The 24184-nt window shown below is 46.1% G+C and overlaps 1 protein-coding gene across 1 annotated transcript in view; it reads left to right on the plus strand.

The window, feature by feature from the left end:
• Positions 1-24184, plus strand: part of LOC147745333 (uncharacterized) — a 124477-nt gene that overhangs the window by 31285 nt on the left and 69008 nt on the right. Inside the window, exon 3 of the mRNA XM_086952247.1 lies at positions 11881-11991. Within this exon, the coding sequence (XP_086808373.1) occupies positions 11881-11991 (111 nt within the window). The remainder of the gene's footprint in view (positions 1-11880; positions 11992-24184) is intronic.

Consider the following 24184-nt stretch of genomic DNA (forward strand, 5'->3'; position numbering starts at 1 on the left):
GAAGGGAGGCATTTCAGTGATCCAGATTAAAAAATCACTAGGTGATGTTGTGTTCTGTGAGTGTGACATGCACATGGTCTTTATTCAACATTCTCGGGAACTATATGACAAACAGGGGGGGGGGGCGCTAGAGGGCGCACTAGCAGTATGGCCGCACCGATGTGAGGCTCCTGCAGCCTGGATATCAAATCCTTTATTTATCCTCCCTTTCCGCCACCTTTGCTCGTCCTGACCACTCTTAAATGGGGAGACTGCAGGCGAGCAGCCTCGGCGAAAGTTTCAGCGCTCAGCGACTTGCGGAATTGAAGTTAAGTCGCCTGACACTTCCGACCGGAGCCGAGATCGACATCAGCTGAAAGACCTGGTGGGGCCGGCGACCTACGAGAGACCGCGGCGCACCACGAGGCGACCAGGCCCCAGGATGTGCGCACCGGCGTAGCAGCTTTCGGACGGCGCCGAATTCAAGTAAGACCCCCCGAGCTGTCCAGGAGAGACCTGCGGTGCTGCCGCCGCCGAGACTGCACGCCTCTCCCCCTTGACTGCGGCTGCTTGCGCCGACGCCGGGGCGCTATGCACAGCAGGAGTCGGGCGGCCCGTGGAGGATGGCGGCCATACTCTGCGGACATTGCTGCGTGATACTGCCGTGCATTTCCGGCTGACCATCCTGCTCTTTGGCCGCTGACACTTGGCACTGCCCGCTCTATACCCGGTCGCTACATAAGAAGGCAGGGACCTTGGCTGCTAGACCACCCTCCCTTCTCTCCCGCACTGGGGCCAAATAACTGCACACCCCGGAGTAACTGGTGAACATGTGGACGGCGTCCTTCTGTGGTGTACGCGGCTGTTCGTCGATCCCCCTCCTCCTGCAACTAGTACTGGGCAACTTACCAACTGCTGGGCACTCGTCGTTGCCCCTCCCTAACTGGAGAGCCGCGACCTGATGAGCCGTAGACCTCGGCTGTGCCGGCTGGGACCGGAGAGATCTCCCGCCTTTCTGCAACATTTTGGCGGCCTCAGGAGATGCTATCTAGCGGCCAACTACCTTCTCTGGGCACCTAAATCCCCATTCTCCCCTGCGGGTGCCCTGAGAGCTGATTGCTGATACCGTGCAGGGACTTACCTCACACGTCTAGATTATTGCAGATTACTGTTGCCTCCTGGTCTAGGGGAACTAATAAGAAGGGTAGCGACCCTTAACTTCATTCAGCCTACTTCCCGTTTCTACTACCTGTGCTGAGAGTACTCTCCTAACTTAGATTATTGACTGTGTGCTCGCCATTGTCACCTGATTATTCTAGCTCCTCACACGCCTCATCATATCTACAAAAAAAGGTACTGCTTGGAGTGAGACTCTCGCTAATGAATACGGACTCCAGCCCACTTTGCAACAACCGAGTAAACCGCAATTTACCATCTGCTTGGAGTACCTACAGGAGGCCTGCCATGGGCAAACCCGATAACCGGCAACCCAAACTGTTGTTTGAATCCGCCACCTCCAAAAAAAGATTACGAAGCTCACAAGAGGCGGGAGGCTCGCAAAACACCATGGCGACGGAGACTGGCCCCGGCCCCGCTTCGTCCGAACTGCAACAGATGATGCAAGAAATGCGGCAGGGGTTCGCCACTATAGTGGACAAAGTAGACAGGATGTCCTCGAGAATGGACGCCATGGTTAAAAAACTGGATGTTCACGAAGAGCGCATCACTGCAACTGAACAACGCATATCCGAGAATGATGACACAACGGCCACCCACACGACGCAACTTGCGAGAATGGACAATGTCCTCAGGGTCATAGCTGCTAAGAATGAAGAGTTGGAAGCCCGAAGCCGTCGCAATAACATCCGCGTAATAGGTGTGCCGGAATCGACCAACACGGGACGCATGGAGGACTGTGGAAAGATACTTGTTGCAGCGATTGGCCCTGGGGCGTTCTCCAAACAATTTATTGTTGAGAGGGTGCACCGTTCGTTGGGACCGAGGCCCAGTCCTGGAGCCCCGCCTCCACCCATCATTGCGAGACTCCTGAATTTTCGAGATCGTGATACAGCGTTGAGAGCAGCACGCGCCAACCACACGCTTGCATGTGAGGGGGTCAGCTTCTCCATTTATCCGGATTTCACCCCTGTGGTACAGGAACAGCGTCGTAAATTCCTCGACGTCAAGAAGAAGCTCCGAGCACTACAAGTAGACTATGCACTGATGTACCCAGCTAAATTGAGGGTGACACATCAAGCTAAACAGCACTTCTTTACAAACCTGCAGCAGGTAGAAGACTTCATTAACAAACTAAAACGAGAACGTGCCGGGAACGGGCGCAATGGTGAGGACAGACAAGAAGATTTCCACTTGGCGAATGAAGATGAGTAGTATTGAACACTGCGTACCTGTATGCTGCTCTATTCCATGAGTGTCCGTCTCGGGTCCCCTGGTAGGACCTACGCGCTGGACGTCTCACTTGCTGGCTGGAGGTCACCGGACGAGCACTGGACTATGGTGGTAAAGTATTCCAGGCCCCCCCCCCCACTGCCTAGACTACACCCAATGTGGCCGATCAGAACGATGGGCGAGGTGTGGGGGTGGCTATGTGCACGACTAGGTTGCACCCCGAAGGGAATACCCCACTTTACTTGTTGATAATGATAAAAATGTTGGATTGTGTTGGGATTGTTAAGGGTGGGGGGTGGGATGAGGCTACTGGCAAGTTGGGGGTGCTTCGGTGGGAGGGGGGTGGTGACGCGCTGGTTGGAGCGAAATGGACCCTCTGTACTAAATTCCTGTGCTATTTTGGACTCCTTATTGCTATATTTGCAATTTACTGTTGTCAGGGCGTGCTCTGGCACTTTTGGACCGCGGCAGCTAATGTATGCTTTACTTTCACCTTGAATGCTGAATTGACTTGCTTTTTGATAGCTATTCAGATACGCTGTGAGGCGTGGCGATGCTGGCTGGGTGGGAGGTTGTATCTTGCACAGTGTCATATCGTACTCATCGCACTGCATGTCATAGTATTTTCGGAGGTTCTGCGATGTGGGAGGGAGGAAGGGTGGTACTTTGCTCAGGTATTGATGGGATATGTCGAACTGAATGTACTTATTTTTTTCACAGCTCCTAAAGCCAGAATGTTGGGGTTGTTACGGGGGGGAACTGGAGGATTGTTTGGTTACAATGTTACGTACTAAGATTATTCACGAAACCTACCGACGAGTTGCTAAAGTTTGAAACGACAGGATATTGTGTTTGTTTGCGAGAAGGTCTTCTCGCAGTGCAGGTTACACACGCAAGCGACAGGCTATCTCTGGACACCCGCATACATACCATGCTGCGATTACGAGTGATTGATCACTCGACATTGGCTACTGTTTTTCTGAGAGATGGGGCTATACACCACTCATGGGGGACACTAACCTGAATATTTTAACGCGGAATGTGAGAGGTCTTGGCGATCCCAGGAAACGACGGCAGGTTCTAGCGTACCTAGATCGCCATTCCATACACATAGCCTTCCTGCAGGAAACCCACTTCAAGATGCAACCCACTCATACTTTTGCTAATAGATGGGCGATACACACTGCTTTCTCATCTTTCTCTACATACGCTAGGGGCACGGCAATCTTGGTAAAAAGAGGCACACCCTTTGTCATGGCCGGATCCAAGGGGGACTCTCAGGGACGATACTGCATGATGTGGGGTAGACTAGGGCATATAGCGGTCACATTGGTATGCTGCTACGGCCCCAACATTGATGACCCGGGGTTCTTTGCTGAGCTACGGGCGGCGATTGTGGGGACAGGACCACAACACCTCATTTGGGGCGGAGACTTTAATACCACACTAGATCCTACACTGGACAGGTCACACACAGCCCCACAACACTACACTAAAGCGAGAGCGGAACTGCGTGCTGTAGTTACGGACCACAATTTAGTGGACGCCTGGAGGCGCCTCCACATTGATATGAAAGAGGGCACACATTTTACAGCACAAGCGCGCTCCTGGGCCAGACTCGACCATGTATTTTTAACACCGCAGCTTTATACCTCGCTTACTCGGGCACACCACCTCCCAAGAACATATTCAGATCACTCCCCCGTGAGACTCACACTGCGCTCAATGGACCTTCCCCCCCCCCCCCCCCCCCCCCCCCCCCCCCCACAACTGCTTGGCGGATGTTGGCGGATGCAACCCACAGTGTTACTGGACATCACCTTTCAGGAGGAACTTCGAGAGGAATGTCTCGATTTTTTCAGAAGGAATAAAGATTCCGTCAGAGACGTTGAAACTATTTGGGACGCATTTAAAGTGACGTTAAGAGGGATTTGCATTGCTAAGGGAGCTGGGATGTTAAAGGCCATTGTTGCTCGATTAACGTCCTTAGAAAAGGAGCTTAAGAGACTAGAAACATTATTGGCCACTACCCCACTGACCCCGTTCTCCTTAAGATACGAGAAAAAGTCACCGAATATACTGCTGAGGCCACTAGGGAATCGAAATTTAGAGGCAAGTACTGGACCACCCGCCGTTATGGTGAAGGCGAGCGACCTGGGAAGGCCTTGGCTTCCACGATTAAACTAACACGCGCACCCAATGTTGTAATAGAACTTGAAGACCCAGACAGTGTTGTGCTTCGAGACACTACTCAAATCCTCAACTCCTTTGTGTCGCATTATGACACGCTTTATACTTCCTCTAGAATGGGAGAACTTTGACTGCAAGATTACCTAGCCGACGTCTCCCTGGGCTGGCTTAGCGATGCCCAAAGGGCCTTTCTTAGTGCACCCTTTGAATTGGATGAAGTGAGAGAAGCAATTATGAGTATGAGATCAGGTAAAGCCACAGGATTAGACGGAATCCCAATAGAACTTTATAAAACTTACATTGACTTTTTGGCCCCAGTATTGCGTGAGGTTAATGAGGACGCTCTGGAGGTGGGACATCTGCCACCTTCCATGAGGGTTGCACTTATTACATCATTACTCAAACCCGGTAAACCTGCAAACAAGTGTGACTCTTACCGTCCGCTCTCATTGCTAAATTGTGATGTTAAGGTACTTGACAAACTAATTGCTACTAATTGCTAACCGCATCAGCCTTCTGCTCCCTACCCTGATATTACCTGATCAATCCGGATTTGTGCCTGGCAGGGCCACCTCGCATAACTTGCGGACTTTTTTCTCAGTCCTCAACTCAGTGCATGAAGGCCAAGCAATAGCAGCTATCTTATTGGATGCCACTAAGGCGTTTGATTCCCTTGAGTGAGACTATGTGTTTCGTGTCTTGGAGAGGATGGGCTTTCCGGCGATTTTCTTCTCCTGGATCAGGCTCCTTTACGAGCGCCCAATGGCCAGGGTACTTATTAATGGTAAACTATCTGAGGCATTCCCCATCACCAGAGGGACCGGACAGGGATGCCCCCTTTCGCCTCTCCTTTTCGCGATAGCTACGGAACCCTTAGCCGCCAAGCTGAGACAACATCATAAAGATAGTGCACTACGTTGTTTTCAACGGAAAATACTGATATCAATGTATGCTGATGACATCACTTTATATATACGCGACCCGTGCGACAACCTAAACCCCATTCTTAAAGAATTCATACAATTCGGTAGACTCTCCGGTGTTCAAATTAATTGGGGCAAATCTTGCATATTTCCGCTTACGCCTTCCACAACACGCTTTGACTTGGATTACCCAATTGCCTGGTGTGACAGTGATTTTAAATACTTAGGGCTACACATCAAAAAGGATAGGGATGAACTACTGCGTGCCAACTATGGCACTACTATGAACCGCATTATTGACAATGTTACACGTTGGATTACCTTGCCATTTTCTATTGCAGGTAGAACATCATTGATCAAAATGGTAACCCTCCCACAACTACTTTACCTTTTTTTGAATATTCCGTTCTACCCTGGCAGGTCCTTTTTCCAACAGCTCCGTTCAGAGCTCATTAAACTTGTGTGGGGCTGGAAATCCCCTCGTTTAAGGTGGGATACCCTGACTCGGCCCTATGCTCAGGGCGGTTTTGGTGTACCGGATTTTGAGCTATATTATCAGGCAGCTCAAGCCCATTATGCCTATTTCTGGGTGCATCAACCTAGATATATGCCTCAACTTTGAGCTGAGCACTGGCTAGCCCATCCTATCCCAATAGAAGGTGCACTCTACTCTGTGGTACCCGGCAGGGATAAAACGCCCACAACAGTACTAAGCACGGTTACCGCATGGTCCCGACTGGCTGCGAGACTTGAAGTGGCGTTGATCTATGCCCCGTTACTGCCACTGGCCTACCACCCAGATATGCCCCTATTGCAGGAAGCGGTATTCCGCAAGTTGCTCCACAGGATTCACGTGGTAACCTGGGGGGACCTCTATCACAATGGTACATTTCGCTCCATGGAACATTTGTACGAAGGTATACAACCAACCCCACTTGACATTTTTTTGTACATTAGGCTCCGTCAAGGACTTAAAGCACTCACACCTGACTTTCCAAATGAACCTCTGGCCTTAGTTCCTTTACAGCTTATACTCCAAAATGATAACCCTAGCTAGCTGGTTTCGACGATATATCGGACAGTGCACACACACATAGATTATCCTCCGGTGGCGGCAAAACTGAAATGAGATTTAGAACTAGACAGACCCCTCACTGACAAGCAATGGGCTTTTTGCCTCCAGGAAACTAAACGTATCTCAGCTAGCAGTAGACATAGAATTATACACTACAAATTCTTACATCGCCTATATTATACTCCAGCCCGGTTGTGTAGACTTCGACTCCGCACTGCTGACAACTGTGATAGATGCCATGCCCCGGGAGCTGACGTTTTACACCTTGCGTGGACCTGCGATGCAGTCCAACTCTACTGGGTTCAGGTGCTGGCTGCGCTGTCCAACATGATTCACACTGACATAACTCCCTCTCCGGTGCTGGCGCTCTTGGGGTATGTAGAGCCCCTACAGGCGGCGCACCGCAAGTTTGTTGCGCTGGCTCTCCTTGTGGCGAAAAGAAGAGCTGCATGTCGATGGGGCAGGGGCAGGGCCCCTAAATTCAAGAACTGGCTCAATGATCTAATTTATTGCCAAGAACAGTTAGACACATACTCTGAGATGCTGCCGACGGCTTCACGGCCCTGTGATATATGGGCCCCTTTACGTGGCTACCTATCTAGGGAAAGTGCTAGAGCCGGAGAGGGATCGCCGGTCTAATGCCCCCGCCTTGCCGTCACATCTGGACACTTCCCACCATATGGCCTGCCGAGAGGTATCTGAATGCTATCCGAGGTATCATGGGGGCCGCTTCTTACAGGCTCTTTGAGATGTGGACAATGGTCTTACAGGCGGAAACTAAACCTTCCTATTAATGTGCCTTTCTGTCAGGAATTACTTATGTGGAACTTTTTATATCGCAACATATTGCTACTGTGATGCCTCGTCTCGCATGGGATGTCTTTCAAGGGTTCGAGGCCATTCTATGATACAATGTATGATTGACTGCACTATCTAAATGCCTAATGTTTATGTTATATCAAGATATTGTGATGTATGTACAGGTGATCAGAATCTATTCGCATATATTGTGTACATAGCCTGAAATGTGTAACTGTAATGCACTCTATGGTGAAAGTTATCGATACAAAGATGTGATTTACTGCACTATCTAAATGCCTAATGTTAATGTTATATCAAGATATTGTGATGTATGTACAGGTGATCAGAATCTATTCACATATATTGTGTACATAGCCTGAAATGTGTGACTGTAATGCACTCTATGGTGAAAGTTATCGATGAAAAACCCAAAAATAAAGTTTAAAAAAAAAACTGTATGACAAGCAGCTCTCATTTTCAGAGGAGGAAACAGAGACATTACTGGATTGGGCAACACTTGCACAGTTAGCGGCTGAGGATTGGGATACATTGGGAGGGCCAGTAATGGAGTCGTAAATGAAAGAGGCCGTCAAAAACTGGTGAGGGGTAAAATGATGTGTACGAATGGGCTATCGGTGGAATTCTATCACACATTTATGGCTCACTTAGCACCCTGGTTGGCCGCCATCTATGCTGAGTCACAGGAATGTGGTCCCTAACCAGACACCACTAGAGAAGCTCTGATTGTCTCTATCCCCAAACCCCAGATTCATGCATTGGAGGTAGCCTCAGTCTGATCTCTCTCCATGATAAATCTGGACTACAAAATCCTCAGAAAATTATAGGCCATTAGCCTCCAGTCACACCTGCATACATTGGTCCATCAGAATCAGAATGGCTTAATTCCTCAATGTAATACCTCCTTTAATATGAGGTGACTATACAGAATTATTAACAAAACACTGGTACAGTACAACCCTGCTCCACTGGTAATGTCCATAGACCTATCTAAAGCGTTTGCCACTCTGCCTTGGAGGGTACTTGCTTATTGTAATGCGACACATGAACCTGGCAATAGTTTGGGACATGTGATTTGCCCTCGTGTATGATGACACCTGAGCGAAGGCCCAGACTGTTAATATATGTCTGAGACGTTTCTCAGTGTTGCCCCCTTTTGCTGAAGCTTTTTACCCTGTTAGTGTTAGAAATGGAGGTCTCTAGTTGGCAGAGGTAGGTACCTTTGTCCAAGTAGGGACCCTTCTTCCTAGTCAGGATAAGAGAGTTACACTCCTAAAATAACCCCTGCTCACCCCCTTGGTAGCTTGGCACGAGCAGTCAAGCTTATCTTAGAGACAGTGTGTAAAGCATTTGCACATAACCAACAGTAATGCAGTGTAAATAATAATAATTAATAAAACATGTATACACACTACACTTTTAATAAAATGTGTATACACTAAACGCGTTTAGTAGCAGTTGACTAGGACGTTCACATAGCTTTTTACTTGGGAGTAGTTTGCCTGGTCACGTTTTTTCTGGGTTTTCCGCTGCTCGTGTTCCCGATTTTTAACATGAAAAGCAAAAGGAAAAACACAAACAGACTCGATGGGCTACTCAACATATCTAATAATGACAAGCGGATATCTCCGTGTCTAAAGTAAAAAAAATGGGTTTTGGCAACTTCCAACTGAGCGAGCAGTGATGAAAGTTTGGGTGAATGACAGAAATAATACTGAGAGTACTGTCACTTACCCACACATCATAAGTGTCATCTTCAGACTATTCAAGCTTTTAAGCAATAATTCTGAATAGCAACCAATCTGCTGTTTGCTAAATAGCCAGAACTGTGTAGAGATGTCAGACAAAGTTAACGGGCATTGGCAATTTATGTTGAAGGATAAATCAGATGGGTGAATTCCTTTGGTAAACATTGCAAAAGGTCAACATACAGATGGGACAGCTACCTACCGAGAGATGAAGGTTGACAACGGGGAAACCCTCCTTGGGAGAGAGCATGAGTGAAGATGACTGGTAGTGAAAACCCCCTCTTGGAATTAAAATTACGTTGCACAGAAAAATAACGAAACATTACATACCCAAACATGTTTCAACAACCATCCAATGTTGCTTTTGCTGTTTCTTCCGCCTTTGAAAAGACACGTTATCCCATTGAATGTACACTATTGAATCTGTTCTCTGATTGGTCACTGTGCTCTAGTCCCAAGCATCCGTGGCTGTCAACATTATACAATCAAGCATTGGTTGCGAGCGGGCGCGAGACGCGATATGTGGTGGGGAGGGGGAGAAGCAGGAGTTGTGTGCGCGCGCTCGTGCATGTGCTCATAACCGCACACTCCATGCCAGCAAAAAGCATGTGGTAGGACGTTTTAAAGCCCACTACTAAATGTCTCGCAGATCTGCGCATGCGCTGGTTCAGGCGAGACCTAAAAACCAAGGCATTAATACCATTATTCCAATGACTGTGTGTGTGGTCTTTTTTAACCTGTTTACATCTGTGGAATGCTAAGGGCTGGTACCAACACTAATTAAAAGCCTTGTCATCAAATGCCTGAAGCAAATGGTGGCCAAGAGGGACATTGCCCAGAGATGGGGTGCTCCGACCCCCCCCACTGTGAGTCTTTGGAAAACCAACATGGACTGGTGCATGCTCCGGGAGAAGACTGTCTACTTAGCCCGGGGTAAGCCCAAGATGTGGGGGCTGGTCTGGGGGGCCTGGAATGCTTATAGAGGTGACATTTGTGTGCCCCCGGCGGTAGTCCAACCGGAGATTCGTCTCTCACCATAGTTAATCCCTCCACCCAGGTCTTCACGTGATGTAATCCTGTTTCTTGCTCCCCTTACACATGTGTGCTTACTTGATATGACTATTTCATGATGCGGAAGTTCCCGCCTCTCCCCCTGGATATGTGCTTTACCGCTCATCTATGCTCCTCTGCCTTGCCATCTTTCTCCCTTTCTCCCCCCTCTTTCTCCCCCTTCCCTTCCCTTCGCTACTCTTGTTCCTTTTCGGTTCTTACCTTGTTTATTAAGTTCACTTTTATAATATATAAAATTAAACCTAACTGCTCCTTTTACTGTTTTGTGCACACTTCTATGTTGCTTTATAATGCTACCTGGCCTCCGGGATGTACGGCTGAATAGCGGTGTACTTTGAATTACAAATAAAGGTTTTCCAAAAAAAAAGAAAATGCCTGAAGCAACCTCAACCCCAGTAGTCATTGGCAGAATGGAGCTCTCCAAAGGTCTGTATCTCGGTGTATATGTATGTGCATCTATCAAAGTATCTCTCCTGAAGGGTGACCCCAACTCTCACGTCATCTCTCCTGAGGCAGGACCTCTTTCACAGAGTCTCTTCTAAAGGGGCCAGGCATGTCTCACACTACCTTTCATGTGGAGGGAGAACATCTCTCACATTGTGTCTCCTGAAGAGTGAGGACATGTCTCATATTGGGTGCCCTGGATTGGGGAGGACATAATTTAGTATCTGAAGAGCAAGTTCTTCACACAAATGTCTGGTGGTAATCTGGTACAGGTAGGTTCTATAGTCCATGGTACAGTCACAGTCTGGTACAGATAGGTTCTATAGTCCATGGTACAGTCACAGTCTGGTACAGCTAGGTTCTATAGTCCATGGTAAAATCAAAGTCTGGTACAGGTGGGTTCTATAGTCCAAGGTAAAATCACAGTGTGGTAGAGGTGGGTTCTAGATTTCATGTTAAAATCACAGCTAGGTTCTATAGTCCATGGTAAAATCAAAGTCTGGTACAGGTGGGTTCTATAGTCCATGGTACAATCACAGTCTGGTCCAGGTGGGTTCTATAGTCCATGGTACAATCACAGTCTGGTACAGGTGGGCTCTATAGTCTATGTTACAATCACAATCTGGTACCTTCTCTCAGAAATCCATCCTCCCCCCAGCTGTCCAAACTCTGCCCATCCAAAATCAGCTCATGGACTCTGTCATTCCATGACATCATTCCATGCTCTAGGCCACTCTAACCCCTCATGCATCAGCTCCCCTCAAGAGGGAAAGGAAGCATGCAAGACACATGGCATGTCTCCCACAGTATATCTTCTGAGAGGGGCTTCCCTCACGTACCCTGCTCAGGGTGTAAGCTGTACCTCTGATTCTCTTGTTGGGGGAGGATGTCTCTTACATTGTCTCTCTTGAAAAGGGATGACATCTCTCACCAGATCTCTCTTGAAGCACCTGCATAGCTCTCACTCTCTCTCCTGACGAGAAGTACATCTCACACTGTGTTTTGTAAGGGGAGAGAGGACTCCCTCACATTGTCTCTCTTAAAGGGTGTACACGTCTTTCACTTTGTTTATTCTGGAATATCTGGACAGAGCCTGACGTGCTGTGCACGATATTAGCACCACAGATGAATATGTGTTGTGTTAGACAAACAGCATATAATTCTCAATATTGTATATTGCCCTCTTGTATTGTTATTAATTTGTGATTTCTTTATTTAACAGGCCCTCTAATTGCCAGTACTGTCTTTTCATTGAGAGCGAAAGAAGCACAACTGCTCCACCCCAAGGACAACAATGAGTCTGCGAGAAGAGACCGTGACACTAGTTTCCAAAGTAAGTTTAGCCTTGATGTGAGAGTGATGGCTTCATGCATATGGGATACTTGTGCTCCCTAGAAAAGGCCCGCTTACCCATCACAGCTGTACCACACGCTCATGAAGGCACACATAAGGTGCATGTCCTCACCAGACAAGGCACTGCTAATTGAATGCAGCAATGAACACACAGTCACAGAGGCACTAATAAGGCATGTCTTCTTTACAGAAAACAAGTACCTACTTGCAGACTAATGCAGTGAAACCACTCACAATTGTACACACAGCATACATGGGCTTACCTGCTGCATATAAGGTACCAGTTGGAAGTGAGCAGTGAGTACACACTCACACAGGCACACAAGGCATGTGTGCTAATCCAGAGTAGATAAGGCAGTGGTCACAGAGACTTCAGTAGTCAGCGCATACACACAGGGCACATGTATGAAACCGCAGCAGATAAAGCACTGTTACAGGCTGGCTGTAAAAGTGAGCACAATCTCACATGCGCACACACCGGGCATATGCTTGTGGCACATGCGCTCTCCCAAGCGGATGAGACACCACATCCATGTATGGGCTTAATACATACTCACAAAAGCACACACATGTGGCACATGTGTTGAACTGCACCAAATAAGGTACTCATTGCAGGTTGTAATAAGGAGCACACTCTCTCAAAGGCACACACTGGGCATGCATGCTCATCCCCAGGAAATAAGGCGCAGCTTACAGATTGTGGCATTGAGCGAATACTCGCAGAGTCAACAAAGGATATGTGTGCTCCCGCCCACCAGTAGTGCACCACTTACAGGCTCTATCACTAGACACATTCAAGCCATGTTTGCTGAGATGCAGCGATAGGGCAGCACTCACATGCATTGCCATTTTATGCCCACCAGAGATGCAGCAAGTGTTTGTTGGAGATGGATGTACAGGCAGATTTAATCTTCCCTAAAAGCCCACATTTCCTCCTCGACATATAAACAGAGGCCACACAATGGGAATAAAAATTGAGGAGTTAGAAACATCTTTGGTATAACGAAATGACTGGCAACTCAAGTGAGCGATTAAGAAAGAAACAGAGGGTAAACAGAATGAATAAGACATTTGACAGCAAAGTGAAAGATAGACGAAGGAATGGAGGAAAAACCGAATGAAGAAGACAACCTTGGACAACAAAGTGAGAGATTGACGGAGGAATGGAGGGTAAACAGAATGAAGAAGACAACCTTGGACAACAAAGTGAGAGATTGACGAAGGAATGGAGGGTAAACAGAATGAAGAAGACAACCTTGGACAACAAAGTGAGAGATTGACAATGGAATGGAGGGTAAACAGAATGAAGAAGACAACCTTGGACAACAAAGTGAGAGATTGACGAAGGAATGGAGGGTAAACAGAATGAAGAAGTCAACCTTGGACAACAAAGTGAGAGATTGACGAAGGAATGGAGTGTAAACAGAATGAAGAAGCCAACCTTGGACAACAAAGTGAGAGATTGACGAAGGAATGGAGGGTAAACAGAATGAAGAAGACAACCTTGGACAACAAAGTGAGAGATTGACGAAGGAATGGAGGGTAAACAGAATGAAGAAGACAACCTTGGACAACAAAGTGAGAGATTGACGAAGGAATGGAGGGTAAACAGAATGAAGAAGACAACCTTGGACAACAAAGTGAGAGATTGACGAAGGAATGGAGGGTAAACAGAATGAAGAAGACAACCTTGGACAACAAAGTGAGAGATTGACGAAGGAATGGAGGGTAAACAGAATGAAGAAGACAACCTTGGATCAGGGACTATGGACAGACAGGAAACAAATTGAAGTATCTATGGTACAGGTTAGAAGTAGAAATACACAGACAATAGGGTGGGAGCAAGAAGAAATGGGGAAGAAGAACACAGACCGTGGGGCTGCTCATGGAAACAGGAACATGCAGGGCAGAAGGACACTTGGAATAAAGAGGAAGAAACTCGTATACCAAGGAGAGAGAGAGGAAAAGTTAGACTTGAAGAGCAACAGGAGAATGAAGGATGTTGATGTAAGAGGACAAGACACATAGGAAGAGAAACCAGAAATGCAGTGGAGAGAGCTTGTTATATATCTAGACTGGAAAAAATGCGCTCATCAAAAGAAACAGGTACTCTCAGGTGAGAGGAGAATGCTATGGTGCGAGTGGTGTCAAGAGTCGACAATAATGATTGATTTACTTACACAAAAACCCCATTGAGAGAGGCACCCAAAGGGAGACGTACAATAAGTGAATCCCAGAAGAGCTTGAGAGTGTGAGTGAGAGAAGCTACCGTATCTCAGGAGAAATAGAGCAAGAGAGAAACATGCAATAAGAAAATATTGGATTAGATGAGGCAAGAGAGAGAGAGAGATAAGACTAGATTCTCAGGTGAGATAAACAAAGAGACACTGATAGAAATTCTCTGGGGTAGACACATACAGCACAGGAAAAATGACCAATTAGGGAGTTATAAAGGGATTGAACAAGTAGGAGAGAAAAGTTGCAACACAAGAATCTCGGGCAACTATAGAAACCTGAGTGAGAGAGAAATATATGATAAGAAAATCTCATGTGAGCGAGATGAAAGAATAAGGCAACCATATGTGACATGTCCCAGGAAAGGGGCTTCAGCACAAGCCACAGTGTCAAGGAGCACTAAGTGCACATCCATGCACTGTGTGCCATGCATCCTGTGGTGCATGGCACACAGTGCATGGATGTGAGTGGGGCACTACATGTGCCCTATGGGCCACTTTGCAATTGCCCACAAGGGAGGGGAGCCCTGGAAAGGCTGTTGGAAAAGGACATTGTGATCTCAATGGCGGTGCCTGCCTCAGCATCGCTGCCATTCAAGGGATACGATTCCGACCACCGCCCTGACGGGATCATAGATCCTGTAAGAGACGGCGGTCTTCCCCCCTGATGTTCTCGGCCCAGCCACCTGCATCATAATGCAGCATTCAGACTGAAGGACTGTCTGTCGGTGGGGCAGCCGCCAACGGCCTGTCGGTGGCAGTCCCACCGACAATGTAATGAGGCCCATAGCGTAAGGGCCTCAAAGAAGAACTAACATTTGGACTCATGTTATATTGATACACTAGATGACCCTAGTACCAGACAATGTGAGTTATTGATCATGAAAAGGGGAGAAAATGTCTTACAGAGCAGCCCCCAGGAAACAGACGAAATAAAAGATCATCTTAGCAGAGATAAGAATATTGGAAAATACCTCCACTCTTCTGAGTCCTTGTAATTGGAAATGACCCACTGTAGGCCGCTCCAATTTCTATAGCAAGATTACACAAATAATGTGGAATAGTGTACATCACCAGTAAAACACTTTTTATTGGCTTTATTGATTGTAAGTAGAAGTACAACAAAAGTACAACAGAATAAAATTAGAATTACTTCTCCACTTTCTCAGCCCTGTGCCCCCTTGCCCCTCCCACACCCAAGCACAATAACCAAACACCAAATCAAGACATTATTTCCTATATAAAGTTTGTTAGACCATAGAAGTTCCAACATTTCCCCCCATATCTGTGGGCACACAGAAACTGGATTGTTAGACTATCAGGCCTTCAGTCTTAATGTAAGTTGTGGCTGAACTCAAGCATGATGAAATCAATCTTGTGCCTAAACGTAAGAAACGGTTTTCTGTGAAGAATTCTAAGCTTACTTTTTGTAGTCTGAGACAAGCAATTGCATTCCTCTAAGAAAAGTGCATTTGGCATATGTAGTGTTTCTCCAAAACAACACTAAAGTTAGTCAGTCAGTCAGCTAAAATCTTTATTTCGGCACAAGGCCATAAAAGCATGTGAAATCAGGAAAATGCTACTTACCAGTATGCATCTGTTCTTGGCATGTAGATCTGCAAAGTTGTACACTTAGCATTAGATCATCACCTGGTGTTGGGCTCGGATGATTGCATGTTGTTGTCGTCTTGGAAGAAGTCTTGTAGTCACGAGATAAGTGACTCCTCCCTTGGACGATAGTGCGCATGGGCATCAGCTCCATCCTTAGATTGTTTTTCGCCATGATGGGAAATGATGGAGTTGGTAGAAAGAAGAAAGTATGTCCATGCGTGTATATCTAATTAAGATAAAACTGGAACAGACACAGGTCCCGGGGAGGAGGGAGGGCGTGTACATCTCTGCAGCTCTACATGCCAAGAACAGATGTATACTGGTAAGTAGCATTTTCCGTTCGAGGCATATGAGCTGCAGATTGTACACTTACCATCGATTGTGCAGCAGAGTCTCCCCTAGCGGTGGTCACCTGTGCCTGTTGCAGTAGTTTGAAAGAGAGTTTTAAGGACAGCTTAGCCCACTGCAGCTTGCTTCTTGGCTTGCACATCAACACAATAGTGTTTAGTGAAGGTGTGTGTTGTAGACCATGTTACTGCCTTGCACATGTCTTTTGAAAAAACACTGGTAACTCAACTGATTGGTTTAGATGAAAAGGAGTAATTATTTTAGAAAGGAATTTAGGATTAGTTCTTAGAACCACCTTGTTACGATGTAATTGTAAGAAAAATTCTTGTAACTCTTCTAAGAGAGGTAATAGCAACAAGGAAAGCTGTTTTCCATGTAAGAAATTGTAGTTCACATTTGTGTAAAGGTTCAAAAGGGGGTCCCATGAGTCTTGTAAGAACAATGTTTAGGTTCCACCCTGGAGAGGGTGGTAACCTAGGAGGAATAATTCTTTTGAATCCTTCCATAAAAGCGTTTATTGCTGGCACTCTAAACAACAACATATGTTGTCTGTTTTGCAGATATGCGGCAATGGCGGCAAGATGTAAACGTATAGATGAATAAGCTAGATTACATCTTTGTAAATGTAGAAGGTAACAGATAATCTTTTGGATGGAAGCATCTAAAGGATCAATTTGAGTATTATTGCAGTAAATGGCAAATCGTTTCCATTTAGCAGCATAACAAGCTCTAGTAGTAAGTCTTCTGGCTTCTTTAATGCCCCCCCCCCCCCCGCATGCACCCCCAGGCCCAAATCTGGCAGTGGGCCCTGTTGGGGCTCCCTTAGTTGCCTCTCTTCCTCTCGTTTCTTGTGGGGCTCACCACCATGAAAAGGGCGGTGAAAAGGCAACTCAGAATATACTTGGCATTGCCGGCAGTGGCACGGCGAGCATATCATGCCGGTTGCAGACCGCTGTCCGAGCGGGATCCTTGATCCTGGTGGAGCCGGCGGTCTCGTGGTGGTCCGACCTTCCCACTAGTAAAACTGCGGGCGGGGTCGCAGTGTGTCCATGGTCAGACCGCCACCACGAGTACGGCAGTCCTATAGACCGTGGTGCTCGTAACAAGGCCCTAAATAAAACATCATGAAAGATAAAATTAATTTGGCATTCTGACTGAAAATATTTAAGCTATTAAAAAAGTATTGCACATCAAGAAACGAAAGCACCTTCATCAAGGATAGCAGGGCGACACACATTTATTTTGCCTCCCAAGCCTCCCAGGCAATTTAACCTCTTTTTCCTATTGACACTACAGGTGTTATATAAAGAGCAACTACAACTAGTTTGTATCAAACAGAATCTGGCTCAAGGTGCTGGGCAAAATAATAATTACTTGACACATTAAATGACGTACCGCTGTCAGAATTTTCAGAGGCTCTACTCAGTTTTTCCTTAACCCTCCAAACTCCTAACAGGTATCGAGTGAGTGCAAATACCATCACTTTGCTCAATATCCCGAGGACCTCCCCCTACCACCCTTATTTTGAAAAAGCTGAACTATTCAACGTCTCCTACTTCACAAGTAGGCCAGACAGAAAACATGACATGTTCCAAAGTTTCATTACTGTCACCATAGGCTAGGCACCACTGGTTGCAGACCTTCTGTACTCGTTCCCATTTCGCAGTAAAAGATTGGAGAGGCAGAGTCCCATACCAAATTGCAAATACTGTGAATAAAGCGCTGGTAAGGGAAGTGAGACTCTATGTTGCCATTAAGCAGCTTTGAGATGGGACATGAAACTAACCCCAGCCTCGTCGGGGTGCTCTACAGGCTGCGATCCCTCTGGAGGGAGGGCACAGTGTCCTGCTCCCTTCTGCTCTGTCTCTAGAGGGCAGGGTGCTCTGTCCTGCTCCCTTCTGCCCTGTCTCTAGAGGGCAGGGTGCTCTGTCCTGCTCCCTTCTGCCCTGTCTCTAGAGGGCAGGGTGCTCTGTCCTGCTCCCTTCTGCCCTGTCTCTAGAGCGCAGGGTGCTCTGTCCTGCTCCCTTCTGTTCTGTCTCTGGAAGGCGGGCGCAGTGTCCTGCTTCCTTCTGTCCTGTCTCTAGAGGGCGGGGCGCTGTGTCCTGCTCCCTTCTGTCCTGTCTCTAGAGGGCAGGGTGCTCTGTCCTGCTCCCTTCTGCCCTGTCTCTAGAGGGCAGGGTGCTCTGTCCTGCTCCCTTCTGTTCTGTCTTTGGAAGGCGGGTGCAGTGTCCTGCTCCCTTCTGTTCTGTCTCTGGAAGGCGGGTGCAGTGTCTTGCTTCCTTCTGTCCTGTCTCTAGAGGGCAGGGTGTTCTTTTTTTTTTTTTTTTTTTATTTATTTTTTTTTTTTTTTGGTCCTCATTAGCCAAAAAGTCGATCCAACTATGCTCTTATCCTCTCAACCACGAGGATCGACCCCCCTTTGGCGACCCGGAGCCCAAAACTGGGTTCCAGGTACCCCGAGGGTCTTCCTCCACGTCGCCAACAGAGCTTGGACGGACTTACTCCCTTCGGACCAGTTCGGCCAGTTGTCCTGTAGTTGTTCGATACCACCCTTTAGGACAGAGAGATTTTTAGGCCTAATCATCGGATCCGGGGGAAAAAAAAACAAAAAAAAAACCCCGGGTTATTAACTATCTCTCCTCCAATTGATCAAAAGGTCCCAAAATTTAAGTGACCGAGAGCTGCAAGTTCTCAATAAATCCAGCTTTGATGTTGCATAAAGTGAAGCCAGCCACTCTGCATGGGTTGGGGGATGTGTATTAACCCAATTCTTACAGATTTCTCTTCTTGCCAATAAAATGGCATAAAACAAAAAATCTCTCTCTGGTCCCCTAATATTGTGGTTTAATCCGAAGATAATTAAAGACCATGAGCACGAGATAGTGATACCTAGGATAGATTCGAGTGTTGTTTTGATTTCATCCCAAAAAGTGGCAATGTTCGGACACTCCCAAAACATATGAAGGTCCGAGGCTGCCGGTAGAGAACATTTGCTGCAGCATTTTCCTGTTTGAAATTTCGACAGCCTTTTAGGAGAATAGTACGCTCTGTGGAGTGTAAAGAAATGGTTGCGCCTCAACCATGCTGGCTTGATGATTTTGTAAAGGAGGGTGAAAGATTCCTCCCAAATGACCTCTCTGTCTGGTTCTCCCTCTGCGCCCCATACTTTTTCCGGGAGGTTAGAATCTCGCTCTCCATCCTCTATAATGTGCCAATAGAAGAGTGCAACTTCCTTTTTTCCCGCAGGTCTCTCAACTAAGATATTTTCTAAAGGGCTCTCCTCTCCCAACATTCCTTTTTTCCTAATTTGAGTCCGAATCTAGCTTCCGATTTGTAGATATACTATCCAGGAGAGTGGTGATGTTACTTTTAGCTTGAAGATATCCCAGTCTATGATTGATCTTTCCGTCAACATATCTCCCCACTTTGTAATGAGGGCAGGGTGTTCTGTCCTGCTCCCTTCTGTTCTGTCTCTAGAGGGCAGGGTGCTCTGTCCTGCTCCCTTCTGCCCTGTCTCTAGAGGGCAGGGTGCTCTGTCCTGCTCCCTTCTGTTCTGTCTCTGGAAGGCGGGCGCAGTGTCCTGCTTCCTTCTGTCCTGTCTCTAGAGGGCAGGGTGCTCTGTCCTGCTCCCTTCTGCCCTGTCTCTAGAGGGCAGGGTGCTCTGTCCTGCTCCCTTCTGCCCTGTCTCTAGAGGGCAGGGTGCTCTGTCCTGCTCCCTTCTGTTCTGTCTCTGGAAGGAGGGCGCAGTGTCCTGCTTCCTTCTGTCCTGTCTCTAGAGGGCAGGGTGTTCTGTCCTGCTCCCTTCTGTTCTGTCTCTAGAGGGCTGGGTACTCTGTCCTGCTCCCTTCTGCCCTGTCTCTAGAGGGCAGGGTGCTCTGTCCTGCTCCCTTCTGTTCTGTCTCTGGAAGGCGGGCGCAGTGTCCTGCTTCCTTCTGTCCTGTCTCTAGAGGGTGGGGCGCTGTGTGCTTTCTGCCAAGGACAGGGACATAGGACAATGTCAATTAAAAATTAATGTGGCCAGACTTTCTTCCCAAAAATCCGAAGTGGGAGTGCCTAAAAATAGAAGGTGATTAAGATCACCTTGAGAATGCCAACATGACCAACAAGTTTGACTGTGTGTGGGTGAAAAATTGGCTATAGACACCTGATTGTAATATAATCAATAATATAAAAAAACATAGACTGAGTAGTGGAGGGTGTTCTGTACATTTTTTATGTTCTAGACCAAATTTGGTTCCAGATTGATATCGGCCGGGCGCATCCCAAATCAGTTTCCCGACTAAGCTCAATCTTAGTTTTAGACAGAGAAAGTTCTGGGGTAAAAATTATTTGTAAATAGAGAAACTTTAGGAATAAGCGTAAGCAAATGTAACAGTGAGGCAGCAGGGGTAGGAGTAGAGGAACGAGATGGAAGAGAGTATAGTATACCTAAAACAATTCTAAAAGAGTAGAAACTGTATGAAAAAAGGAGCGTAGACAATTGAAAAGCGTTTTGAATTGAGGAAATAACGAGGATTCACACCCTCAATTAAATCTCGGACACCCATTAGACATTATTGTCTCCAGGATTTCCAATATATAGGTCTAATATTTATAGTAATCAAATGATTATAACAAAGAGGAGGATGCAAAAAAGCACCCTAAGACAGATTTTTTGGAAGATAAGAAGGTTTAAAGAGAAGACACGTATGTTTAAATAAAGGTGTGGATGTAAAAGTGTTTCTTGAAGTTAAAGAGTGGAAGAAACTATAAGAAGCCATTTGGAGGCAAGTTGCAAACCAACAGCTTTGTGGTAGGTATGGAAGTCAGGAAAATTAAGACCTCCATCCGGCTTGGACTTCTTAAGACAAGATAGAGATAATCTAGATTTTTTTGTTATTCCAGAGAAATTTGGAAAGAAGAGAATCAATATGTTTAAAATAAGTAATCGGTATGTGCACTGAGTCTTAGACGCAATATATAGAAGGATAGGCATAACCATTATTTTGATGGAATCAAGCGGACCCCACCAAAATAGAAACAAACGGGTTCCAAGAAGAAAGAAGTTTATCGGTTCTATCAAGATCCTCATTCACATTAATGTTAACAAAAGATTTAATGGATTTTATAAACCAGATAATTAAATATTTCATCATAGAACTACTCCAATGGAGGACGAGTAAAATTCATATAATATATTAATTATTCGAATTAATATATATCCTGAAATAGACTGAAATAAAGCAGTACGTCTAACATCCGTATTAGAAGTTAAAAAAGAATATCATCTGCATAAACAGAGAGTTTCTAATGATTGTCTTTATATTGAAAACCTGGTCCAGCACTAACACTACTGAATGAGTCACTTACTACCGGTCAAGTTTCTAACGCATTTAAAAAAGCCATTGTAGTCCCTCTTCTGAAGAAACCTGGTGCTGATCCGACATTTTTACCTAATTATCGTCCCATCTCCCATTCCTAGGAAAATTGCTAGAGGCCCACGTAGCCAAATGCCTGTCAGCCTTCCTGGAAAAATCTAAATATCTCAATGTCTACCAGGCAGGTTTCCGGCCAGTCCATTCCACGAAAACGGTCATCTTGGCTGTGTTGGATACTCTCCGTGATGGATCGGATAAATGCTCTCCTCAAGTACTTGTCCTTTTGGACCTCTCACCCGCCTTTGACACGGTCGACCATGCTGCCTTTGTCGACCGTGTCAAACAAGCCGGCATCTTGGATACTGCAGCTTGCTGGCTCTCCTCCTTCCTGGAGGATCGCTTTCAGGCCATTCGCCTAGGCCACTTTATGGCCCCACCACGCAAAACCAACTATGGTGTACCACAAGGTTCTGCTCCTTCCCCCCATCTGTTCAATCTTTACATCCTTCCCTTAATCCAGTCCCTTAAAGACAGGAATGTGACAGTTTTCAACTATTTCTGTTGATTGGGAGCGCACAGCTATTTTTTTGAAAGAGAATTCAGGTTGATTACGTGAATTTATTAAAGATTGGGTGCTACAAGCAGGTGGCACGTCCGTCCTACGTGCGTTTGGAAGATACACTCAAAGTCGTGTTCCTATGTGACTTGGGAACATCCCTGTCTTCTGTGCACACCATACGGTGCTTAAATAAGCTTCCACAACATTTAGATGCTTGAGATATTTTTAATCATCATTGTTCATCATTATTTGCATGACTGAAGTTTCTTTTGTAGGTTAAATGTTTTCAATATAGCTCCAATGCATTTCGGGTTTATTCACCCTTCATCTGGGAGCTTCTAAAAATAAATGAGACATAGCGCTGTTTTAGAAAATATTTGACATGGAGTGACAGTCGTAGCATGCGTGGTGGATCATGATGTGAAGGGATTAGCCGAGTTACACTACTCGAGATTCACAGTGTGCACATAGCGAGGTGAAGGGTCCAGGTAAAGGGGTTCATGCGGAAGAGAATAAGTAGAAAAACGTGGAAAAACTGCTAGATTAGCGTGCTCTTTTTTTCGGAGTGACATGCGGGGTTTAACCAAGCTGTGCCGGGGCTAAAAACCTGAAAGACTCACGTTTGACCGTTAACTATGCAGGCTTCTGGAAATAAAGTATGGGATTTGTTTTAGTAATTTGTTTACTACCACGGGTCAAATGTGTGCAATAGGCACCTCTCAGGTTGTGGCGTAGTACTTACTGGATATCGGCGTGCTCGGTTTCAAAGCGGGTGATCAGTTTCGGCGTCCCTGCTCCTCGCGGACCGGGAAGTGAGTGAGAGTTAGTTTGGGAAAGTGTAAAAATAGGCGTAGGACTACCGGTGGCGGCCATCTTGGGTAGGTGAAAATCGGACGGAGGTGTGTTAAACAAACTGGTTAAGTGTGATATTAAATAAACATATGAAGATGACATAAATACATTACAGCAAATGTTTGATTAAAGTAAAATAAGTAGAAACGCAAAAATAATCATGTGTAAAGAGAATACAGTGCATTGGTGACCAATCGTACTGCAGGACAGTCAGTAAATGGCATCAGACACCATAGGGTGTTCTATAAGTAACATGAGTACTCCAAGCGATCATTTAGTCCAGTGGGTTTCATAGATTGTTGTCTATAAATCCATGCCATCTCTCTTTTGAGGAGTTCCTTGTGGTTGTCTTTTCCCTCTCGTTTTTCGATCACTTCAAGTATCAGGAACTTGAGTTGTGACACGTTGTGTCTGGACTCTGTGAAATGTACTGCTACATTCGATCTTGTGCTGTTGTTCCTTATGTTGGACTTGTGCTCGTTGATCCGAGTCTTTATTTTCCTCTCAGTTTTTCCAACATATATGCTGCCACATGGGCATTTGATAAGATAAACGACGTTCTGTGTATCACACGTGGCGTTGACTCTTAGTTTGATTTCGTTGCCTCTCATTGGGTGGTTTATGGACGGGCCTCTGATTATGCAGTTGCAATTTCCGCAATTCATGCAGGGTTGAGTTCCTTTGTATCGGTGTTTGACAGTTGTATCATTGCTGAGAATTTCTTTTATGTTTGCGCTGCGAGTGTAGGCAAAGATGGGGGGATTCTTGAAAGAGTCACCAAAGTCTTGTTCTGCTGTGAGAATGGGCCAATGTTTTAAGATGGTTTTTTTGTATGCTGTACTGTGTGTAGAAAACCTTGACACCACGACCATCCTGTCTTCCTGCTTTTTGGTGGTTCGGATTAATAGGTTGACCCCAACTGGAGTAACCATCTTGAAATGTACGCCAGATATATAGATGACGTTTTTATCATCTGGAAAAGTTCAGAGGAATCCCTAATACAAGCACTAACAACCCTCAATTCTATAAATGATAGAATACAATTCACGTGGGAAACCAACCAAAGAACAATCACTTTCCTGGATGTAAGAATTACAGCAACAGAAACTGGCTTCGACACGGACCTATTCCGCAAACCCACAGACAGAAATAATACACTACTATACACTAGTTTTCACCAAGGATCCCTGAAGCGACATTTACCGACATCTC

Source organism: Lissotriton vulgaris, chromosome 1_1 (assembly GCF_964263255.1).
Source record: "Lissotriton vulgaris chromosome 1_1, aLisVul1.2, whole genome shotgun sequence".
Lineage (NCBI taxonomy): Eukaryota > Metazoa > Chordata > Amphibia > Caudata > Salamandridae > Lissotriton > Lissotriton vulgaris.